At 39.0% G+C, this 24,937-nt stretch overlaps 2 protein-coding genes across 3 annotated transcripts; both read right to left on the bottom strand.

The window, feature by feature from the left end:
• Positions 1-7,792: 7,792 nt before the first annotated feature.
• LOC127365010 (nectin-4) lies at positions 7,793-17,577 on the bottom strand. 2 transcript variants are annotated; one of them, XM_051402645.1, is made up of 8 exons: positions 16,894-17,573; positions 14,739-15,080; positions 14,340-14,642; positions 12,839-12,932; positions 12,166-12,320; positions 10,740-10,842; positions 10,204-10,273; positions 7,793-9,985 (listed from the first exon to the last, which is right to left on the bottom strand). In XM_051402645.1, exons 1-8 carry the CDS (start codon positions 16,997-16,999, stop codon positions 9,974-9,976), a joined length of 1,185 nt encoding a protein of 394 aa, XP_051258605.1. In that variant the 5' UTR covers positions 17,000-17,573; the 3' UTR covers positions 7,793-9,973. The 2 variants fall into 2 exon arrangements, with proteins under 2 accessions (XP_051258605.1, XP_051258606.1); XM_051402646.1 differs by lacking the exons at positions 7,793-9,985; positions 10,204-10,273; positions 10,740-10,842 and having other exon boundaries at positions 12,229-12,441; positions 16,894-17,577.
• Positions 17,578-18,873: 1,296 nt separating this feature from the next.
• On the bottom strand, positions 18,874-24,391 carry LOC127365008 (uncharacterized). The gene is made up of 12 exons (XM_051402643.1): positions 22,807-24,391; positions 22,471-22,582; positions 22,241-22,341; positions 21,868-22,140; positions 21,634-21,727; positions 21,416-21,483; positions 21,092-21,289; positions 20,923-20,982; positions 20,660-20,806; positions 20,492-20,554; positions 20,274-20,351; positions 18,874-20,100 (listed from the first exon to the last, which is right to left on the bottom strand). Exons 2-12 carry the CDS (start codon positions 22,580-22,582, stop codon positions 19,243-19,245), a joined length of 2,052 nt encoding a protein of 683 aa, XP_051258603.1. The 5' UTR covers positions 22,807-24,391; the 3' UTR covers positions 18,874-19,242.
• Positions 24,392-24,937: the final 546 nt, after the last annotated feature.

The following is a 24,937-nucleotide window of genomic DNA, read 5'->3' on the forward strand; positions in this document are numbered from 1 at the left end:
CCAAATTTTGGGAATTTTGGCTCCAAAGTTGTGTTTTGGTTACAATAATACAAATCAAGATTTTTAGATTAATTAGTACCATCTACCTTTATAAATCCACATTTTAATGTCAATGCAAAATGTTAATGACAAACCTGCTTTTTTTAAAGTTATAAAGTCACAAAGATTATGACCTATTTCTCATTGACACGCTGATGTAATTTCTATTTTTACAAATTATATTAATTAGGTTGTGTTGAATACATGCATTTTATTGTTGTGTTCTGTTAAGGGGTTATTTACTACAGCGCACAGTCATTCTACTGCGTATGGAGGATAAGTAGAACAAACTCGAATTATCTTCAGCCTCTTGGCATATTTATTTACCGTTAACTTTAGTGCGTAGACCCATCAGCCCCCCACTGCTTGCCGTCCTGGTAAGTTTGAGGAATGTCACATACTGCTCTATAACAAGAGTCCACGCATGTTTGCAGTTTGTCCACGGTATCCTCAGTCTCAAACTCCTGTAGGTAAGCTGGTTTCTTTCTGATTCTTCTGTTTACAGTATCAGTGACTCTACCTGGCTGTGTGCTCTTAGTCTGTTCAGGTAAAGTCCCAGAAACACCACTCTGCATTTCTTGACCTGGTACATTTTGCATTTTGTCATCAACAACATTTTCTTCACTGTTATTGGCCTTTTGATGTACATCCCTATCACCATATCCTATGTGTGACTCAGATGTTTGTGTTCCTTTTTCATTGGCTGTTTTGGTTGTGAACTTCACCAACCTGTGTTTTTGGACTCTCTGTGCCTGGATAGTACACTAGGTAAGCTGGGCTGTTTTTATCATAGCCAACAAAAATACCTTGCTCACACCTAGAGTCTAACTTCCTTTTCTCTTGCTTGTAAGCAAAACACATTGATCCAAATGTTTGCAGTTTGGATATGTTTGGTACTTTGCCTGTGAACAGCTCGTAGGGTGTTTTCTCTGTGCGCCTGCTGTAGCACCTGTTTCTCACAACTGATTCAATCTGACCACTTTTTTCAGTAACGAGTAATCTAACGCGTTACTATTTCCAAACCGGTAATCAGATTAAAGTTACTTATCCACGTCACTGTGCGCTATGTTTGTCATTTTCCTTAATAAAAATATATTTGCTTTCTTCTTGCGTCTCTGGGATTGAAGTCACGTTTTCAGCATGAGGACAGTTCACGTGTAGGCTACGCAGACACAAACATAAACAACAATGGAGGAGGAGAGAGATGTGCGTCTGCTAGCTTGTTTTGTAAAACCACTCCTTGCTACTCTAATGCTGTGAACAACAGGAACAATGTTCATAAAACATGTGAAAAATAATTTAATAGTTACATTTATAAACAATGTAGATTATAAATAGTAAGTTTTGTCATTACAGTGTTAACAGTTAAATATGTCAGGTCAAGAAAGACTGTCTTTATTTTATTTTTATAAAAACATGTATTTTTTTCAGGAAATATTTTTCAGTTCAACTTAAGTTCAACTTAAAATGTCAGGAGATACATTGTTGACGTTACTGTTAAAAATGCACTTCCAATAAAGTGAGTGTTGGCAAAAGGCTGCGGGGGTGTTGTCGGCAGCTGCTGAATGTAACTAATAAAGTAACTTGTAATCTAACTTAGTTACTTTTAAAATCAAGTAATCTGTAAAGTAACTAATTTACTTTTTAAAGCAATCAGTAATCAGATTGCTTTTTCAAAGTAACTGTGGCGACACTGTTTCTCACATAGGCTGCTGTCTGCACAGCATAGTTCCATAGCTTATTTGGTAACTTACTATCTAACAGTAAGCATTCTGCCCATGTTGTAGAGGGTTCGCCAACCTCTCTCTGCTGTGCCATTTTGGTGGGGTGAATAGGGTTCAGATGTCTCATGTCTAATCCTATTCTTGGTTAACAGTGCCTGGAAGTCTCGGCCTGTAAACTCAGTGCCGTTATCTGAACGAATACACTTGACTTCTCTGTAAGGTGCTACGTCTGCTAAGAACTTTTCAGTAGCCTGCACAGCATCACTTTTTGACTTTAGGAAATACACCAACATGGTACCTGAGTAGTCGTCTGTAAAAGACTGTGCATATTTGTGCCCTTCTATGCTCGTTGTTGGCATGGGACCGGCTAAATCAGTGTGAACCAATTCTAAGGGTTTCTTGGCCTTTGTGTCTGGCTCTCTGTTTCTCGTCTGGGTGAATTTGCCCTGTGTGCACTCTTCACACAACCGATTTGGCCTGACTGCACTTCCTTTTATCTCCATGCCTTTCACTACACCTTGTAGCTTTTGCACATCTTCATAATTACAATGACCCAAAATTTCATGCCAAGTTTGCATGTCATGAAATTGTTTACATTGACCGACATTCAACTGAACCGTTGGCAAGTAATACAAATTTCCACTCTCATGGATGTCAAACCTGCTACCATCCTTGGTAACCATGCGACTGTCTCCTTTTTTGAACATGATTGTGGCTCCTCTGTTTGTTGCTCTTGCCACTGAAAAGATGTCATGTGAGTATGAAGGCATGTACAGTGCATCCCGTAGCTGTGCTCTGTGCTGTCGTCCAGCGCTGTCTAGTAGATCTATCATCGCTGTTCCCCTTCGCTGTGCTATTCCACTGCATTTGGTGCCGTCAGCTAACTCCACTGAATGGGTCTCCGGCTGGAAGGTGTCATCAAAGCTTTTAAACTTTCCTATGTCGTTCACAATGTGGGATGTTGCTCCTCCATCCACCATGATGTCTTTCATTTTTACGTTGTCTGGTGGTCTCTCATTCTTTGTGTGCTTGGCCTTGAAGAGATGATCTTGGTTACCATTTTCTTTCTCTACGACCTTTCTGGCACCGTCTTGTTTTTCTTACACAGGGATTATTGGTGTGTATTATTTTTGCAGTAACTGCACCACACTTTTCTGTAACACTTTCTTGCCTTGTGACCTTTTATTCCACACTTATAGCATGTCACATTGGCATCTTCATCTTTTCTGTAGCCAGCATGCGTTTTAGTGGGACCTCTGCCTTGTCTCACGTCTTCATCACATTATCTGTAGACTCTGCCGTGCTCATTTTCTCCGCCTCTTCATAGACTCACAGTCTACTTTGAAAGTCTGCCAAAGTAACATTATCTTCGTTTTGCATTACATGGACAGCTAGAGGCTTGAAGGACTCCGGGAGCCCGCCTAGAATCATGGCAACAGTTAGTCCATCACTCACGGCCTCGCCTGCTTCTCTCAGGGCCATAATGATGTTCTCTGCTCTTATGAGGTAGTCAGTAACACTCTGCCATGTGCAGCTTGGTCAGCGACATGTACAGATTTATTATCCTTGGCTTACTTTTTCCAGAATAGTGTTCTTTTAATATTTTCAGGGCCTTTCTGCCATCATCAGCTGCTTCATGCCTTATCAACGACAGGATTTTATCATCTATCAGTTTGATTAGCTCAGCATAGCAGTCGGCATTTTTCTTTCTGTGACCGTAAACCTTTCACAATACAGCAGTACAGCATATCAGTCTACCGTAATACAGGGAGTAAGGGCGCCATCAAATTACAACACTTAACATGTTCAATAAAAAAAAAAGTAAATTAAAGCTACAAGCAGCGTTGGGCGGGACCTTCCCATCAACCAACGTCGGGTCCAGCACGGTGGTCGTCCACCGTAGCCATGCCACGCCACGTCACCCCACGTGACCCCACTCCCAAGCCCTCATCACCAGAAGCTGAGGAAGACCGCTCTGGACACGCCCTTCAATGTACAGTCACAAATAGTACAACTTTTAATCAGCAATGTTTTTTGACTGTACTGACCAATTTTGAAGTAGATCCAATAAATTCCCTAGGAGGAGTTCATTCAAATACAAGGCGAAAAGTTCGCCATGTATTGTATTTTTTAGCAAGCCTCAGGGAGCCATGGGCAAGCATCGTACCAAGTTTCATTTTAATCACACGTGCCCATGCGGAGATATAAACTTCTTAATTTTAAAGAGCGCCACCTTGTGGCGATGGCCTGAAATTGTGTACGATGCCTAAGGAAGACATGGGGAACTATGGACCCAAGGTGGTGTCAATAGGACATACCAATGTGGAGCAAAGCCCCACTTCCTGTTTTGACGGAAAATCTACAGGAAGTCCTAATTTTATAGCATGCTTATTTTTCCGAACGTGTGGCTATAAGGTGTTTTGAATGTGCGACAAACTATGCAGAAGTTATTAGCCTAAACACACTTTTCATGATAGTAGCGCCACCTAGTGGCTGACCCGAAAGCAACGCATAGAATATCCAGTTTTTCACCAGGCCTGACAACTTTGCCGAGTTTTCGTATGTGTTCAGGGGGGCAAAAACGCAGTCAAAGGGGCTAAAAATAATAGCTAAGAAGAAGAAACATAGCAAAAAATAAATAAAAAGGGACCCATACTGTGTACTGGGCACTTAAAGGGACAGTTTGCCGTTTTCAAAATTGTTTTGCAAATTTGTGGTAATAAGAGGTATCTTCCAAGTTTTTAGTAGAAAATACAATAATAAATGTGGGACAAGAATGCCCATCTTACTTTAAAGAACATAAAAAAACATACATTCAGTCAGACTCCTTTCTCTAATTTTGTACACATATTTGTATATATGTATGAGTGATACATGAAGACCAAACATATTCCATAAGAGGCTACTGAGTGGTGAGTAAATTATGTTTATCATTAAACAAAACTTTTTGGAGCAGGTGAATAAAGACTTTTCTGGGGTAGACTTTTCCCAAGTATAATTACCCTTAATTGTACTTAGGTGCAATACTTGTTTGTTACACCACTGCAGTTTGGTTTATCTTAAAAAATTGCATCATGCTTACAAAGCACAAATTTATTAAGATTTTAGATTATATGTCAGAGAATTAAAAGGAAGAGGAAGGAAGGAAACTCTTAAAGATAGATATTCCTTTATTTGTCCAACAATGGGGAAATTCCAATAAAAAATAAAAAAAATAAAACAAGCAACTTGATGAGTTTGTCTGAAATATTCATCAAACCTTCAGCAGTCTTAAATATAGGCATTGATTTACTCTTTGCATGACAACCTCCAACCATAAACCTCTAATACAACATCGAACATCCATCTTAAACATGCAAAGCCTAAAAACAGGTGGTCCTGTGTTTTTAAAAACACATTTTTTAACCATCTGCTGGTCACTTAACACATTTCCACATCCTGTATTATATCATAGCACTAACATATTAATCCACAATCATCATATAAATGTATATTAAACAAACATAATTAATATTCAGTTGTTGACACTATCTTCTATTTGTAGAGAAATCAATTAGACTGCTGTCTGTACGACATTACAACAACAAGCTGAGCTGTGTCAACCCTCATGTCATGAAAAGAGATTAAAAAGGAGACAGGATGTGGATCATGAAGTAGATTTGCATAACAGGGATCCTCTTGACAGCACAAAAAATGTAACCAAATATATTCCAATATTAGATAGGGAAGTTGTTATAGCTGCGATAGCACAAACTTTAATGTACATGTCTGTCTGTAGAGCAGTAACACCTCATCTGGCAATACTATCCATCACATTTCAGCTGGGTTCTGTGCCTTTAAGTCCACCCAAAAGCAAACACAGGGTCCATGGAAATGGCTTGTAAATGGAGTCTAGGTGTGGGTAATGGGGCTTGAAGGCAGGAGCAGACATGCTGAAGAGAGAAATGGCTGAAAAAGGTATTTGCTGAAACAACATGTAGGTAGTGGTAAAATTGAGGTTGGACTAAGAACCAAAAAAACCCAGGTTAGAAAAAGCACAGGAAGCAGGGAGAATCACTACCACCTGATTGACAGAACAGTCTGGAGTCTGGTTCTTCAGGCGTTGTTAACTTGATACAGACCAGGTGTGGAGGTTAGTAACATGCTGGGTTAGGAAGCCACACCGTCAACATACACCCACATACAGAGACAACAGCTATCACAGTGAGCCTGTCTGAACACCATGGTGGCAACACATCTGGTCACAGCTAGTCCAGGTAAAAGAATACGACGTAACATCCAGTTCTAACATATTTTCTTGTAACTGTAATTGTAGACATAGTACAATAGTAGGCATATTTATGAGATACAGGATGAGTTCTCAGTTTTCTCTCTGTAGTATAACAAGAAGATGTATTTATCATTGACCCTTCATCTCAGTAAATTATAGGGAAGACAAAGTAACGCAAGTTGAAAATAAAAAGATAGAAATAGGGTGCAGTAGGCGGGATTAAATGTGCCCAAACTGAATCATACAGATGCCTGTGGCAAACAGAAACAAGAAACGCCCTAAGCTTTTCCTTGTTTATTTTTAACAAGACCATCAATCTCTGGGCTGGTTTCATAACATTTTCCATCTAAACAGTCCTCTCTCTTGGACTTTCTGTCCCACATACCGTTTCTCTTATTTCTTATTCAGCTTTAATCTGAACATCATGCTTTTCAGGCCACAGACTGAATTGCACCTACTGAAGAACTGACTCCTCCTGCTTGTGATTTATCCTGTATTCTACACAACTTTGGTATCGAGCAGGTACAACCTGTGGGGACAGAAAGTGGAAATAAACTCACTATATCTTAAAACTGGACATAAGTCAGGGTCCTGCTACTCACTAAGTCCTGGTTTGAGGTAAAATTGTGAGCAACAATACGTCTGCACACTGCACAGCACTTTCCAGTTGTTTCAGACACATTATTATATGAGAATGAGTTGATGCTGTTTACTGGGAGTCTGTGGCAGATCTATAAAATGGAGCAGTGGTTGAAGAAGTACTCAGATGTACTTAATATAAAGTACACATTCTCTGTGTGGTGTGTGTGTGTGTGTGTGTGTGTGTGTGTGTGTGTGTGTGTGTATTATTTATAATGTTATAGGAATTGTTGTGTTAAAATGCTCATGTGCTTATTGCTGCCATAACACAATTAAGTGCATGGTGAAGTATGACCTAACACCATTCAAGTGTGAATGTGGTAAGGGGCATTCCTGAAAAAGAGAAGCTTCCTCCCAGGGAAACTTTTCTGAACAAAGAAAGGTGAGAAGACAAAGAGTGACTGTTGTGAAACTGTAATGATATCTTATCTAAAAGCCTGGGAAAGGGCTAGACCGAATCTGTATCAGCCCACATAGCAACTGTATGAAAACCGTGGCCAGACAAAGAGTGCAAGCATGTGAATGTGCAGCCTTGCTGTCACAGAGTCAAAAGGAGAAGTACAGTAGAGGCGAGTTGTGTTTTCAGAGCCTTGGAGCCACCTTGTCTGTGTTCGGACAAAGCAAGATAAACATGCACCAGTTTGTAGGAGTTTAAGAGACAAATATTGTGTCTGAGTATGAAATGTCTTCTTCAAATGTTTTGTCTAGTCCAACCAACAAACTAAAAACACCAAGATGTTTAGTTTACTATCTCATGGAAAAGCAGAAATCCTCACAATTAAGAAGTTTGGCATTTTGGCTTAAGAAATGATGATTCTAATTACTAAACTGTTCACACTGATGCAACGATTTAGCCTTTTACTGTTTAGCTGGTTCTCTCTCTGTGTCCTTCATTCATCACATTCAGGTTTTTTTTTTTTTTTTTAAGATTGTTTTAAAAAAAGGGCAAAACTGATGCCGCAGATCCAGAGAGTCTTTTTTATTCTAGGCATACTTCTTCCTTGTTAAAACCTGGGGCCTACATTACCCACAATGCAACCCAAAGTAGTTGTTGCTAATGTAGCCCCGAGCTGCTCTCATCAAGCAGAGATGGGGAATGGGCTACCACAGGTCTGGTAAATGCCATGTTAACTTATGTTTTTATTGCATGTTTCACAAACATTACATAAGTACATTCAGTACATTTTCATAGACAATACAATTATTAGGAAAAGCAAAAGGCACGCGCAGGAGACATCCAAACAAAATAATAAATAGTAATAGTAAGTATTAAATAAAATAATGATGATGATAGCAAATCAACAATCCCTACCTACCACCGCTCCCACCTTCTCCCTGTTAGTCTTCCCTTACTCCCCTGTGGAGATTTTGAAGCGCTACAGTGCAGTGTTTTGATGATGATCTTCTGAGGCCTGAGAGAGAGTGAGTTTGTTGGTTTGAGGTGTGTGTTTACTGTCTTGCCATATTTACATTGAGTAAAGGAGATCTACTTATCTACTCTACTCCAAGCCCAGAAAGGGAAGGACAACATTAAACAGACAGGTTTCAGGTTTATGATTGACACTTTATAAATCTAAAAACAGATCTAGAAATGGTGGGGATTTGTTAGTCCACCGCATTCAGGGTCCCCAGCGGATGGACCTGAGTGTCTCTATCCTCGGATTTTATTGCACCCCCATTAGGTTGGAACTTTATGGTCCTCATGATTAACCAAGTAACCTGATAACTTTAGAGGTCCACTAAAGTTTCCTCTAGCGCTATTAGCAGCTCCATACCGGTTCATAGTGATTGTCTTGACAAGAATTTGACTGATTATGATGTTCTTATAAGAATATGCAGTAACAACACTTTGTATTCATTTTAGAAAAAATATTTTTTCTGCAGCATTTGTAACACAGAACTTAATTTTAACCTTTGAACTTTAACATGTCGTCTTATTTTGGCTGACTTTGAGGTCAGTCTGTCTTCAGTAAGTTTACCCAGAACATAGAGCTCAAAATACAAAAGCTGTGTAACACTGATGTTGGAAAGATTAAAACCTGCCCAACACATAACATCAGTTTAGAAGGAATATCAAAATAGAGAATATCATGTCAATATACTTCATAATCCTCTGCTATTATCAGCATCAGAACATTTTGGATATTCCATATTTTAAAGCATCAATGTGATGCATTTTGAGATGCATTTTTTGCCAACCTGGGGAGAGCTGGAGAAACTTAACTTCAGCCATGAGTCAAAAATATTATGGCCTCCTTACTCAGTATTATGCAAGCCATTTCATGCCAGCCTGTCCCTGGGTCTAACATTTACAGTATATGAGGCACAATGTGGTAAAAGCACCACAAATGGCTTAATGCATAACCCCCACAAGAGATGGTGGACATGCTGTAACTTAACTTGTCTACTCTTCCATCATGATTGACAGCCAATACAATGTTATGTCATTCAGATTTTAATACATTTTATTATTTCTTTTTTGTGATTAACTCTTAGCTATACAAGCTAGCAGCTAACTTTAGTAACAATATCTAGCTAATGTTAGGCTAACGTTAACGATAGCGTTAGATAATAATTGTCTACCCTAGCTTTAGCTGGCTAACGTTGCGTTCTCTCCTGCTGTGTTCAATGACTCAATTCATCAAGCTGTAGCTAACGTTAGCTAAGCCTATGTCAACAGAGCTCCTGGGTAACTCTTAGATATACCAGAAAATATTAAAACACGAGCGAAGCGAACTGCTTGTAAACCAATCAGGTGTTGGTATTCCCTCCCCTAACTTCCCAGAAAAAGAAACTGGTGATGCAAGACCCTTCGCGCTAATATTTCCATGCACTCGTGCTCCTACATGCCCCCCTGAATGCAAGATCCTGCAGGACACCTCATATGTAAAACACACCAGCAGGGGGTCGGCCCCGATGTCTGCAGTGGGCAGAGGGGTGTGAAAGCACTTCCTGGAGGGCCAGACCCCTACAGCAGACAAAGGGGTGTGAAAGAGGTGGTCCTCAGGTATAAATGTTTAGATCTCCCCATGTTTGGGGTCTTTCTTCATCTTTGACCGCTCGCGTGTTGATTGACCTTTTCTTTGCAAAGAAAATAAAAACCTTGTCGGACGGCAGAAGTTCTCTATTTCATTCTTCACCAGCAGCAGAGAAATTTCCACAACAACATTACCAAAGTAATGACATTTGATTGAACGGTTGATGACTGCTTCATCTCACTAACCAGCTGAGTGAGGAAGGTTGTTTGATGTGGACCCTGTAAATCAGTCACCTGTGCTCCATCTTGTTGCTTCCAAGGATGTCAAAGAGATTCCTAAGGCAGACAATTCAAAATATTATATTAATTTCAAATGAGTATCAGGATGTCTGCAGATTTCTGAAAGAACATTTACACTTACACACTTTTCAGAAATGCCGGTATGATGTTTGTGTATCAGAGATAGTTGTTATATTTTTTATTAAAGAAGGTTTCAATGCACACAGATTTAACTTTGAGGGAAATAAAAAAAAGAATTCCCTGTAACAACTCACTGCTTGTTCTTCACTTTCCTGATCCCTGCCCGCAGCTTCCGGCGTCCTTTTGCTTGTACCTTTTCCCATACTGGAAAAAAAACAATTAATATACAACAAAGGATTGTAATGGCAATTTTTAAGAACCTACATAACCCTTTTACCTGGTCATTGTAAAACCATACATAACCTTTAACCCTGTTTCTAACTGCACTCTATGTCAAGTAAACAGCGGGATGTTGAGACTTCACTAAGAAGCCAATGACATGATCATCGCACCACACTATCTGTCTGTGTACTGTCCCAGAACTCAGGAACGTGTAACTGTGATATGATACATAAAATGATACTGCTTTCAATTTTGACTCTTTCAGGCTTTCATATACGAGAGTGTGTGACAGTTCATGGACAACTTGAATAAAACTTTACAGAAAGACAAGATCATACTTTGTATGCTTTATTTAACTAATAGCCACCACATGACTTACATAGTATATAAAATGCTTATATACAAAGCAGTAGTATGTAAGTGTCTGCAGTACTACTGTTTTTGGTACCTTTGAAATTTCCCGGATTTATACAGATACCACACTGCAGCAGCAATAGCAGCATTCAGGAAAAGCAAAATACCAAATAAGGTCCAACCAGCAGTGCAGGACTCTGTAGGGAGACAGGACACAATAAAAGAAGAATACAGGAACAGAAAACACTGATACACACTGCCAATTTATACATCTTGATTAATCTCCCACCAGAAAGCCTATCCTTGTCCGTTGGCAGTCAAATGAGATCTGGTTGGTCTGTATCTGAATGGTTACAGTGAATGCTATGTAACACATGATCACAACTGGCTCCAGTTTGATTCTAGCTGGTGACCTTTGTTGCATGTCATACCCCTCTCCCTCATTTTCTGTCTTCCTCTTCATTGTCACTGTCTGTCTTTAGCTTTTAAAGGAGCTCTGGGTTTTAATAGTGGTGGAAACCAGGGAGGAAAAAATACCCAGCTTAAGTTATGACAGCTCAATGTGTTACTGTGTGTCTGACTGGTTTAATGAGCAAAGCAACAGGTGATCAGTGATTTATTGATTAATGAGTGCATGTCCAGCTTTGTAGAATTTAAATGTGCAACTTGGTGATCATAATTCAGTTATTGATGGTGGAGCCAGACTCTTACTGGATACTTAATATATTCTTTAAATGCTTACAAACACTTTATCATCTATTAACAAGTTGATGTGCAACAACATTTTAATATTTTATTCACTTAATAACTTCTAGTATTTCAATCAATTCAAAAATTATAATAGGAATCAATTAATAGTATATATAAAATAATGACAACCTTTTTGAATTTACTTATGAAGGGGAAACAAATGATTTCCATAACAGAGAGTGAGTCAACCAGCTCACCTAAATGGAATGCAGCTGGTTTCAGTGTTACATGCTTTTCCTGCAATGACATGCCTGAAATGTCTGCTGGGAAAAAAGGTCTCTTGACATCATTTACTAATGAAAGCAGTTACCCATGTTTGTGTTTTCAGTCTATATGGTGAAATGTTACGACATGCACAGATGTTTTACATTTTTAGTTTTATATTGCACTTTACGTTTAGCTGATTAATAGTGAGTTCAAACACCAACTGAACCCTTGCTACAAGCTTTTCTGTCCTTGCAGGTCCTGAATTATGAAAGCAACTGAGAGATGAAATTACCATGACCGGAGTACTTCACAAGACAGGACATGCTTTAAGTTTTGAAGTACATTGCAATCATTACCCATATGCATTGGAGAGTGGGCAGTACAACATCTACTCAGCTGCTAGGCGGATACCAAATTAAATTATCTGGACATGGCTGGAAACTTTACAGGAGGCCTAGATGTGTGAGCTTCTCATCGTGTAAGGAGTCCATAGGTATAACTTGCTACAGAAACCCACTCAATCCAACCAACATTCACAACAACCAAATCAAACCTGATCTCACCTGAAGACACATGCACATAGAGGTGTCCAAGTTTTGTTCCATAAGTGTTAGATGCTTCACACTGGTAGAGGCCATTCAGGTTAGAGGTCATGCTCAGAAACTGTAGCGTTGCATCCTCCATTCTGACAGCAGACTGAGGCCACGAGTTGTCAGATCTGAAACAGGCGAATAAGAAGGCAGCCATAATGAAGGCAGAGTTTTAAGATGGGTGTGATCCGAGCCAGAACATCAAGATGTTGACTGGCGTTGCGGCTGGTGACCCCATCACAAGAGGATCTGTAGTTTAGAGATTTTTTGTTCAAGATTAGTTTTTGGCCCTTGATTATGATTAATTGTTAAAATATTAATACTGTTTTATTTGTAGTTTAGTTTGTAGTATTTGTCTTTGTGTTACCACTTTTGTTTCTTTTAGTCTACATAAAATAAATTAGCATAGCCTGAGTTAAGTTCTCCTTATTAGTAGTTTAATTTAGTAGTATTAGTAGTTTAATTTATTCATTCCCAGAGACTGAGTTTGAGAGAATAGGAAATAAAAACATTGTCAATCCTGCATTTGACATACTACCTGTGCTACATCTGCAGGAAACATAATATGACAAACTAAACAATGCTTCAAGGGAAAAGGGAAGCATAATGTTGTTTGATTAAGAATGGTTCATTCAAACTACTGTACCTGCTCCAGGTAATGTCTGCATTTGGATTGGCTTCAGTCACACATTCAAATGTGTCTTTGGTTCGTTCATGAATGATCACTTCCATGGGTGCGACTGTGAGACAAAGGGAGAGAGAAAGGGCTGAAAATGCTAAAAATACATCAGAATATTACTGAACCTCTAAATGTGGATCCAATCCCATCTATATTGATACAACGTTATCTGGCTTTCTAAAACACTTCATTTAAGGACCCTTGGACTTGTGTATACATAATAATCATGTGTATTATCATCTGATTATAGGAATTGTGGTTTTGTTTTCTTAGAATGAGGCATTTACATCTACAGACACCATAGGTTGCCTTCCATGGAGTCTGCCATGTTTCTACAGTAGCCCAGAATGGACAAACCAAACCCTGAGTTTCGCAGCGACCATAGTTTCTCAGCTTCACAGCCCGTTCTCATTCCCAGGTTATCAAACACAGACACCAGCAGTGTTTATTTAAAGCTTGTATTTCTCAAATGAACAAGTATCTACCATTCACAAGAACCTTAAACATTACAGGAGGCAAGAGCTACAGTCGAGCTATTGTCAGACAAAGGCTGACTGTTATATGTTTCACACAGGAATGTTTTAATAACTGACAACAGATCGTTGAAATTGTATGTGGGAGTGTATCAGGGTGCCCTGCAGACAATGATGCATTGTTATCTCTGTCAGTAGAAAAGTGGGTAGGAACAACTGAGTCCACCAGCAACATTCCGGTAGCCTGGGAGTATACATAAATTAAGGCTCCATTGGTGCTTATTCAAAAAGCTGCTTTAAGCATTTGCAATGACTGGTGGACAGTACATACTTTAGAAAGGACCTGTTACCCATATATTTTTTTCTTTTTAGTCTTCTGGTTTGGCAACCAAATGATGGTTATTGCAAAACATGTTTTGTCATTCTCTTCTTCTTTATCAGTCTTTATTTTTCCTTTGTCATTGTCTTTCACACAGTTTCGGTGTCTATATCTGTATAATGTCAGACGAAAAAAAAAAAAGCTCTCTGGTGTTTCTGTGGACAGAATCCATTAATGTTTAACAATTCTACTATTCTATTTATCAAAGGCAAACTCAATGTAGAAAGAAGAGCAGCAGCACAAATGCTCTCTGTGTGGACACCACAGGTGTGTGAGCCTCAGCAGTTCAGCAACGCAGCTGTCACTCAATGCTCATGCATGCTGCGTAGACCTGGTTTAAATTAGAGAATCGTCTCATAAACGTTTTGTTTCAGGCCGATGAATGCAATCTGTCCATAAGGTCAGATTAACAATAAGACCACAACAGCAAAAGCCAAACATGCAGAGAGAGTCACTGAATGCCAATCTTGTTGAGTCTTCTAATCTCACTGTCATAAATAACACAATCATCATCTCTTCAGGCTATAAAAACAAATGTTCCCCTCAAAAGGCACATTATTTACTGTAGGTGTGAGCTAGGTAATTTAATGATGTATGTAAATATTAGTGTACGCACAGTAGACCTGAATGGTGAAGGGCAGGGTTTCTTCTTTCGACAGGGCTGCACTGGTGATGACACAATGGACCAAACGCTGGTTGATTTCTCTGGTTGGTACTCCCAACAGCGAGCTGACTGTGGTGGTCGTATCGTTGTCATGCTTGGTGGAGCTGGTTATTGCATTCACTTTTCCTTCCAGAGGACCAATTACCCACTTCACCTGTGCAGGAGGTTTGGAAGCAGCAGCTGTGCAGGTACCTAGGGAAACCTCCTCTTTACCCAAAGCAGGATGATTATCCTTCAGGCTTGAGACCGGAGGCACTAAGAGAGTCAAGGTACATAAAAAAGTCAACATGCAAGCAAGAAGGTGAAACAAGACTCTCTCTCGTACAATAGTTTAAATTCATTGCATTATACCAAGAACGTTTAGAGGTATCTCTGTGATGTGGTTTCCGCTGGGGAACAAAGTGAAGATACACGTGTAGATGCCTTCGTCCAACAAAGTGACACTGGATAGCTGGAGAGATCCATTGAGGTCACTCATGCTCCCAACAAATTTAAATCGAAGATCCTCTCCATTGACAAACTTTGGTCCAGCTTGTTGTACGATGGTAAAGAAATTTTCATTCCGAGGTCTTTCTTTGGTCTTCCGCTGCCATGAAATCTGATTGAGGTCCTCGGTGGTGTCAGTGAGTTTGCAGGGTAAGACAACGGTCCCTCCTTGGACCACGGTCATGTTTCCTCCAGTCACCTGGAGAGCTGTAAGGCTCAGAAAATCACAGCTCAGAAGGCACGAACACAAGTAAAAACATACATAGATGGAAAGCATTCACACTGGAAGATGTGAAAAAGAACCTAGTACTCTTTTACACATGTTGTATTTCTGTGTAAAAAAAAGAAAAAAGCACCTGTTGGAGGATGTACTGAATTTGTTTCAATACAGTTACATACAGGGAAGATATTTATAAACCATTCTTGAGCTCCTTTCTGGCCTCCGATTAATTAACTGGTAGATGTAACTGTAACTATACTCAAGGCACCCTTTATGTATTTTTTTAAATTATCACTGTCATTTTTTTGCTGTTGTTTTCTGTTTGAATTTCGTTGTCCACAGTGGTATTGAGTATGCAGCCTGGGTTAGAATTGTCTGTTATATGCCACTTTGTTTTGTTTCTTAGGTTGTTGTCTTTGTTTTCAGTTTTAAAAAAGAGGGGACTGTAAACATTTGAATGTTATGAATATCAGGTGTTACAACATCGGTCATGTTCAGTTGTCTTTTCAGAAATATCAAAATAAAAATTTGCTGGCTTAGTATAGTGTAAATTATGTTCAGGTAGAGATGTGTTTTCATTGTAATGAGAGCACTGGATTGGAACAGAGAGAAGCTGAGCCTGGCTCAAACAACACAATGCACCACCATCCAACCAATCACATAACACAAGCAAACATTAGTATAATTAAAGCTGCAAGCAGCATTGGACGGACCTCGCACTTCACGCAACTCGGGGCGTGCTGCGGCCGCGTCACGTGCTGTCGTAACACGTGCGGACCACGACATGAAAATCTCACGTAAATCAGCTAAAAACGCCACGCAGCGGTTGCTTCCTGTTGCCACCATGTGGCGCTATCACTATGTCTGAATATTATCGCATAGACGTGTTCAGGGCGGGACTCTTATCAGACATGTGAAGTTTCGTTGCAGTCGGATCATGTACGCAGAAGTTATGACGAATCCCTCTTTCATGGTGAAGGTTTGAAATTGGATGCCACGGGACGCCACGCCACGGGCACAATGTTGGACGAAAAAAACTGACTGCACTGACCAATTTTGAAGTAGATCCAATAAAACCTGTAGGAGGAGTTAGTTAAAATAGGAGCCCTGAAATGCCAAAAATGACATCACAGTGTGACATTCAAATGGCCAACTTTGACAGCACGCCACGGACACGCCCTTCAACGTACAGTCAAAAAATGAACAGCGTTCATTCAGCACCATGTTTTGACTGTACTGACCAATTTTGAAGCAGATCCTAGAAATTCCCTAGGAGGAGTATGTTCAAATACAAGCCCAAAAGTCAAAATGACCATAAAATGATGAAAATTAAAAATTGAAATTGCAGACTTCCTGTGGGTTTTGGGGCATGGGTCCAAGAGGCCTTTCTGCTTCTTTTATCATGATACACATGCGTAGCAATTTTCGAACATGTCGGACTTACGTGCGCGGGGACAATGTCATATTGGTATTTTAGCTACGTCTGAGTTTTGTGCAAATTTTCATGACATTTTGAGCATGTTGTGGGGGCCAAATATGCGGTCGAAGTCCCAGAGGTATAATAATAATTCCTAGAGGAACAACAGCGTCCTTGCACTTGTTAGTGCTCCGTCCCTAATAATCTGTAATGAGCATTTTTATACTGTTTACCTTGTGTTTGTGGAGGATAAAGTTTCATTTCCAACATCATAGAAATTGTATATATGCACATATATACTGGATAAAAATATATGTGTATACAAACACATATATATAAATCTCCTTGTAAGTTGTTAAAAAAAAAACATTCAGCCTTCATACCTTCTGTAACTGAGCTCAGGATCATCGTTGACATCAATAAAACCATAGTAGAAACACGGTGTCCATAGGTTATCATAGAAATTACACAAATAGTGACCACACCCATTACTACGTTTCTCTTTATGCTGGTATGGACCTTACACGGCCATATGACGCAGCTGCTTTGGATTCACTTGTCCCGTTAGGTCGCTTATTTCCACGATCGCCCACTAGCACTCTCGTCTCAGCCCTTAGTTCAGCTTTCACGGAAGTCTGTCGTCATTTCCATCCAGTCACAATCTCACTACATACAGATCCACATAATGAACAAATAATATAAAGGGTGCCAGTAGAAATTAGTCCTGTGCTTCCTCTGTCGAGCAACGCGAGCTTTCAGGTGATTTCTTTATCTATTCTGTGTTGTATTGATGTAGCCGATGAGTGTTTTCTTACTTTACTGGTGAGGATGCTTTCTGTCACTTTAAACGTTTCCATGCACGCAGTAATGTCACTGCAGAAAATATCATGAAGCAGCTAAACTTAAAAACTGACCGCTGATCCAGCTGTGATCCAGCCGTCGATACTAGTGAGGCTTCAGAGGAAAGGACGTCTCAGGGCACATCCATTGACAGTAAGGGTACATCCAAGTGTGAACTGTCAGGCTTGGCTGTTCTCTCCATTTTACTGTGAATGACGCTGACTCGCTCTGACGTCGTGCACGCGTCGTGCACACGTGGACAAATGAAGCTTTTGCTGAACCACTTGAACCAGTTGTGTCGAAAATGGGTTCATTACTCTAAACTTCACTTACAGTGACCTCTCCTGGCGAAATGTAAGGCTGCAGTCGAATTAGGCGGTTAGTTGGTGGACAGGAGGCTTTTTATTGGTATAGTTTTTAAAGTCTACCTTAAATAAGTTAGAACACAAATCACAACCTATATCTACATACAGTGTTTCCCTTTAATGGGAGTGCATCTTTAGCATTGCCTTCCTTTGCTGCCACCCTCTGTGCATTTCCTAACAATCCCATCTGTTTCTGCCTTTGAAATATAGGAAATAATGTACACTATACATGCGTGAGCACCAACAACAAACTGGATCAATCAATAATAGCATTCCAGCATTTTAATAGTGGTTTGCAGTTTTATTCTTTTTGAACGTCGACATCTTTTCATCTTCTTAAGGTAATTCACAAGTTACATATTTATCAATGAACTGAACTATTTCTTCATCTGTGTTTCATCAATTAACGGGGCATCTTCAATCCAAAAGAGGCAATGGACACCGTAAACCACAGTGCTGTATGACCTATAAAAGTAGTCCCCAATTTTGCAAATTGGATGAGACGAGACATCAAAGACCTGTCTCAAAAAACAATGCCAGCAAAAATCCAATTTTTGCTGCGTTTAGAGGATTGCGGAACAAAAGGTCACATCACATCTGCTCACACAAATCTTCAGTGGTTTTGTTCTACCTTCCCGTTTCAAAATACTAGAAAGAACTTTTCTAGCGCATATCAGCGGAGGAAAACAAACAGAACTATCTGACGGACAGAGGCCAACAGGTCACGCTGTGCTCCCAGACCAAAAAGTTTGGAAATCTCTAATAGGTTTAAGGAAACAATACCCATCAAAGTCTAATGTCTTCACTAAGTTTGAATTTTAACTCCATTTACTTTTGACACCTGCTCAACCTCAGACATTTAGTGTGCAAAAAATATATACACCATCATCGTCCGATCATTAAAATACTGTGACAATGTGAAACGATGCTGTCTTATTTGATGATATGCATTATGTCCTTATTTGCCTGATCAATTTAAGAGGATTATTGCTATTGCATTGCAGTGCTTCCTGACCAATGTCAACAGGCATGAGACAGTTGTCCTGGAACATACAATGTTGCTGTCTGTCATGTAGGAGCCTTTTCGTAACGCCAACATCGACATAAATGTGTGTAATGCTATTTAATGCTGTTCAAAACAAGCCAATTCTGGTGGAATAGGATTAACTGCCAAATTGTTTAATGAACATTCACATCTATTAATCTTACAATGACAACTGTAACAGATCCACACGTTACCTCTAGCTGCATTTAACCACTGACATGGCATTACACAGTCATCATTACATTATGTATATATACACAAAACACCAACACCTTACATGCATTTTAGCTGCAATTATATCTCATTATAATCAGCCCAACAAGTTAAAACCTTACGTCTAAACAGCCCTCTATAGAAAACGCAGCACACAAAATAAAATTGTTCCGATTTGACTTTTGTTCCTGCACTTAGTTTTTATGTTCAGATCTATGATACTTGCAACTTTCTCTCTGCAAAATTATCAATCTGATATTTCCTTATACTCATTTTAACTTATCCAAACCACGCTCTTGGTATCTCCTATTCCTTTCCTTAACTTTCTCCCTATACAACACATTGTTATGATATCTGAACATACTTTGGAAGCGACGTTTGTTTTTCATATACTTTGATAAACAATTTGTCTTTTTCATTGTACTTGTTGTGTCCATTGGACTCTGTTCTTGTACTTTTGGATCTCTTAGATGGTACCGTGTCTCCGACCTTTTGCACAATTGAAAACAAACTTGCTCGTTAACCTGTTGGACACAAACTACTGGCTCGAAATGATTATTTTCACAATGTTTCAAGTATATTCCTCCATTAGATAGTTTAGCTTTACAGCTGTACTTAAGCCATTTTCCATCACTGTACGTAAATATGTCGACTCCAAAAGCATTAGCCGTAGCTTGAATTTCTTTCTTTGTGGCACAAATGCCAACAAAGTTCATCTTTGACTCCTGAATGTAGTCTTTTACTGCTAACTGCATCTTTTCATTACATTGAATCTGCATATACTTAACAGCAGCAAGCCTAATTTTCCTATGGCTCTTTTGAGAACCACTGATAACTTGAGCTACAGCTCTAAAGAAACCATTGCCATCTTCTTTAATTTTATCTGTCTCACATACATGACCTAAAGAGCCAGACACTGCTGACCTGTGTACATCTTGCAGTTCCAAGTCCACATTAAATTTAGTACACAGTCTCTTAGCAACTTTAGGGCACAATGGGTTAAATGTTAATGTATTATTTTGCTGTTCTGTAACATCTTCAATAGCAGACACTTCTTCAACTACACAACCTGAAGTAGGGTTTGTCTTCATTTTAGGCAGACACACAACAGATGGTGTTTCATCCACCTAACAAAAAAAAAAGGGGGGGGGAGGTTAATATATTACATTAACAAAACTGACTGCATTTACAGTGTATATAGTATATACGTTGCTAGTGATATACAATCATTTTGTTCATATTGGCCAAACGCAAACATGCACATCAAATTAAACTAAACTGTTGTGTAAGGTGTACTAACCTCATTTGCAACCACTTCCACAACGGTGGCAAATGTCGACCCGGGAGACACCTCCACAACACCGAGTGTCGCCTTGACCTGTTTACACAAAAACAAAATCATGCATTTACTCATCGTTCTGCAGTGCCAATTGACAAAGTAATGCAACGGTAAAGAAACAATTGCATTATTGGGGCGTGTCATTTGTACAGATAAATATTTATAAAATAAAGACAAACCTGGTGCATTGCATGTCTCCTCTTGCAGGCAACAGGTTTCAGTCCTTGTTCCACGACCGGTTTCTGATAGAACATCACACACACACGTTTATAAACAGATATTGGAGTGTTTTAAGGGAAAAGAACAGTTTTAAAATACCTCAATTAACACATTTGTAATCAAATTACCTCTTTGTCTTGTGGAACGGTTGGGCAGTCGGGGCTAGGAAGAAGCGATGGAACCACAGCATCCATAGCAGCCAACATGGAACTGCTGAACCAGACAGGATTCAGTGGGATGAAACACTCCTTCAACACAACTGGACTTCCATCCACCTGTGAACATTAACAGAAACAGCATATTGGTCACATTTGCACAAAAAAAAAAAAAACGTTACATAGATATACAACCAATAAACATATCCTAACCATTAATGTTCTATTCTACAAACCTGATGCTGAACCAGCCTCCTTTTGGGTGCACTAGAGGGCTGTTCCTCAGATTGGATCCTCTGCAATGACAAATTTTTATTTTATTAAAAGCAGTGCACGTTGAACATTTTTTTTCAAGTAAACTGTTTAGCAAATCTGTCAAAAACACAATTACATTACAAATATTACCTTCTTGCCATTCACCCTTTCCATCCAGACATATGGGTCAGAGGGGGGAGGAGGAACAAAGACCTCTTCCATCACCATCGACCTCCGACCTGAGGGTGATGTTCTGGGAGAATCCTGCTGCACCTCCAGTTGATTATAGGCAGCATCCTGCAGCAACTTAACAAGAACCCCCATGCCCTTCTCATCGCTCAAGTGAACCTGAAAAGGATACAATACATCTACTAAACATTTCATTTGCTTTCAATATGTAAACAGTTAAATTGAACTGAAGACTGTGCATGAAACTTCCCCATTTGCCATGTGAACACAGTATATTCTACTTACACTATCTTTGAACCACAGATCCAGCTGACCCAACGGGAAATGTTCAAATGTGGAGTAGTACGGAATATCTACAAAGGGAAAAATATATATGAATTAATATACTAATTAATGTTATCTTTTGCTAATTAAGAAAGTGTAAAATCAATTTGTAATACATTATCCTATATAACTAGAAAATATGACCCATTAAAAACATGTCACTGGTATTTGAAACATACCCATTGACTTCGCCACAGATTGAAACTCCTGACTGATGAGCTTCTGTAGTTCTGGTGCAACAGACAGCCGCGGAACAAAGTCCAACACAAACACCTAAAAACACAACAACAGCTGTTAATTACAAGACTAGTTGTTTAAAATGACAACCCATTAGAATACATATACGTTAAAATTACAACACCCAATTACTAAACCAAAAAATATATAATGTTATAGAAAATAAAATAACCCACGTTATCCCAACGATCACGTGCACTGATCAGAAGCTCCCGGAACTCTTCTCCGGCCACATCGTGGGTACTGCTGGTCGTCAGGTTGTTCCCGGGGGCCAAAATACACACTGCATCGGGGGTCCGAGGAAGTGTCGCGTTGAGCAACTCGGTCCTCAGGTGAGACGCACTGGCCCCTGGAGTCGACATGACCCCAAAGGAAAGATTTCCCTTTGAAATTCCCACAGTTCCGTCTGCAATGGCGCGCAGATGGGAATCCCCAATGATAAGCACGAACTGGGGGAAAAGATTTGTTTAGACATCACATTTTTTTACTTTTGCTTTTACTTTTTTAATTTGCTTTTGTTAATACATTGGTCAATAATGAATAAATTACCTTCTTATTAGCAGACTCAGCTGGAATAACCAGTTTGAGAGTCTTTCCCGACACAGAAATTGGATATTGTTTCACAGGACTGCGTGTCCCTGTTCCACAACCTATTCATAAACAAACATTACAAGAATTACACAAACAACAACAAACATTTGCCTTCCCCAAATGAAAAGAAAACAAGCAACAAATTGCTTTGGGCTGTCATCATAAAACAATTTCCACTGTACACATACGGGGAACAAAGTCAGGGCAGGGTGGCAGCAGCTCCACGGCCGCTTGTCTTCTGCGGCCTTCCGCTCTCTTCCGAGCAGCCTGAGACCGACGGTAGTTTCTGCCACGTGGCATCTAAAAGTGACATGATTGATTATTGATGATGAGATTTTACAGTTACAGTTATTATTGATACATCATACACACAAACACTCAGTATCTGCTGTGTTTACCTGCGTTAGGTCTGAGCTAGCCAAACACAGTGAGTACATACAGTATTTACTAAACAACAGTACACACATTATCAACTACAACAACAATTTAGACCTCATTCTGACTGTAAATATAAATAAACTCACCGTCAGTCGCTTAGTTCAAATCCTTGAAAAGGGTTGAAATATCTCTCTCACTCTCTCTAAGCCTTACAAAAACAACAACAAAAACAACAACTCTCTGTTCTGCAAAAAAACAAAGCTACATCTACACAGCGAACAAACAATTTATACGTTTAGCGCCAAACAAGTTGAATTCAGCCAATCACAACGCAGTACAGGAAGGGGGCGGGGCATCAACACAAACGTCATAAACGGAAGTTGTGAAAATAATTGTGATCTTAAGTTTATAATACAAACTAATTTTATAATGGCTTAAATTGTAAACTATGAAACCTTAATGCAATTTAGTAACTTTTAATTCATTAATAATAATAATAATAATTTCTCAAACACATTCGTCACAATGATTATATTAGCCTACTTATTATTATAAATAAAAAATACTTCAGAGATGTGTTACTCAATGTTACATTTAAATTTACATTAAAACATATGTTTTTAATAAATTACTTTTTGCTTCTCGCTGTACATTATTAATATCTGTATCAGTTTCACATAAATACAAGTCACACTGCAACGTCATGCACATAACACAAACACACAATTGTTAAATACAATTTATATATAACAATGTACTACAAATAACTACATAAACTCATAAAAGCAGACTCCTGTAACTTTTCGCAGGTCATCCCCATCCCATAACCTGATGTTTGTACAGGAAATACACATTGACCAGTAAAACTACTTTCCATGGACTCATGTGGAAATCTGTGGGTTACTTAGCTTCTTCATGACAATCTGTGGTTGAGTTGATCTTTCTGTTCATCTCATCTTTAATGTACATTTCTGTAATATAAATATATGAGCTAGCAGTCTACCATTTATGTACATGGCATTTACTTTCCTTAAGCTCACCTAGATACAGCACATTAGTGAGTGGAAATACTGCATTGTTCATCACATCAGCAGTACTCCTATATTTCTCTAAACACATGTTGATGTAACTAAATATTTTCATAGACCTTTTATGCTATTCTTCATCAGTATACTGAAGAAATAAATGTTACTGACCATCAGGTTAATAAACCTGCCTTAAAATTATATAACAAGATGGCTGAAAGTGGTTGTCACCAAAAGATGATCAATGCTTACTCCCAAGTGTTGAATTTGTTTGTGAATACCACAGTATTTTCGTATAAATGCACATAATAGCTGCTGTGACTGATTCACAAAGGTTCTGCTTGTTAACAGCCCGTTACACATCCTTTACAACCATGAAGACAGTCCTCACTTAGACAAACAGTTGTGAAACTGTGTATCCTGACTCGTACAAGGTGTGATGAGCGTGGCATTCAGACTGTCTACCTTTCTTTCAAACACAGATTACAATTTATTCACACAGGATTATTGAAACAAGGAGCTTTAGCTGTGTAAATGATTGCGTGTCTGACGTACATCCTTCCTTCATTGACTGAAACAACCATTGAAGCTTCTCAGAGTACTGATGTTAATCTCTTTCCTGTGTTTCCTCCTACAAACTCCACATAGCCACGTCTCTACATATTATAGACAAATCTAATCTAAATAAAACATGAATAGTATGAAGTATGATATACACAACACAACAGAACATGCAAATCTCTTTACACTAAGCTAAGACATCCAGCTGACATGATTCTGTGTTAATAACTATATTCCAAAGACTGAATAAAACTCACACATTAGCTGTAAAGACAAAAAATAAACATGATTCAAGTGAAACATGTCCATTTATAGCTTTTAATTATTGCAATGCCCATTAACTAATATTTCCTGTAGATCAACCTTAATCTTACAGCAAAAAGCACTAACTGATGTTTCTAATGATTTCAAATTAACCTCCAATTTATTAAAAAAAATACTCTTCTACTGATAAAATGATAACTTATGAATGTTTAATCTCTTCAATAGATATTTTTGTATTATTAACCACAACACACTATTTTAGAAAAACTATATATGATTTGTTATATATATATATAATCTCAGGAGTATTACAAAACTCTGGAGTTGGTTTGGTAGCTCTGGCCTTCCTGCAGGTCCACTTGCTGCTCCACCCTCCTGGTTCAGTTCACCCTCCTCCTCTTGCGGCTCTTTCAACATTCCTGTCCTC

This window comes from Dicentrarchus labrax, unplaced genomic scaffold (assembly GCF_905237075.1).
Source record: "Dicentrarchus labrax unplaced genomic scaffold, dlabrax2021, whole genome shotgun sequence".
NCBI lineage: Eukaryota > Metazoa > Chordata > Actinopteri > Moronidae > Dicentrarchus > Dicentrarchus labrax.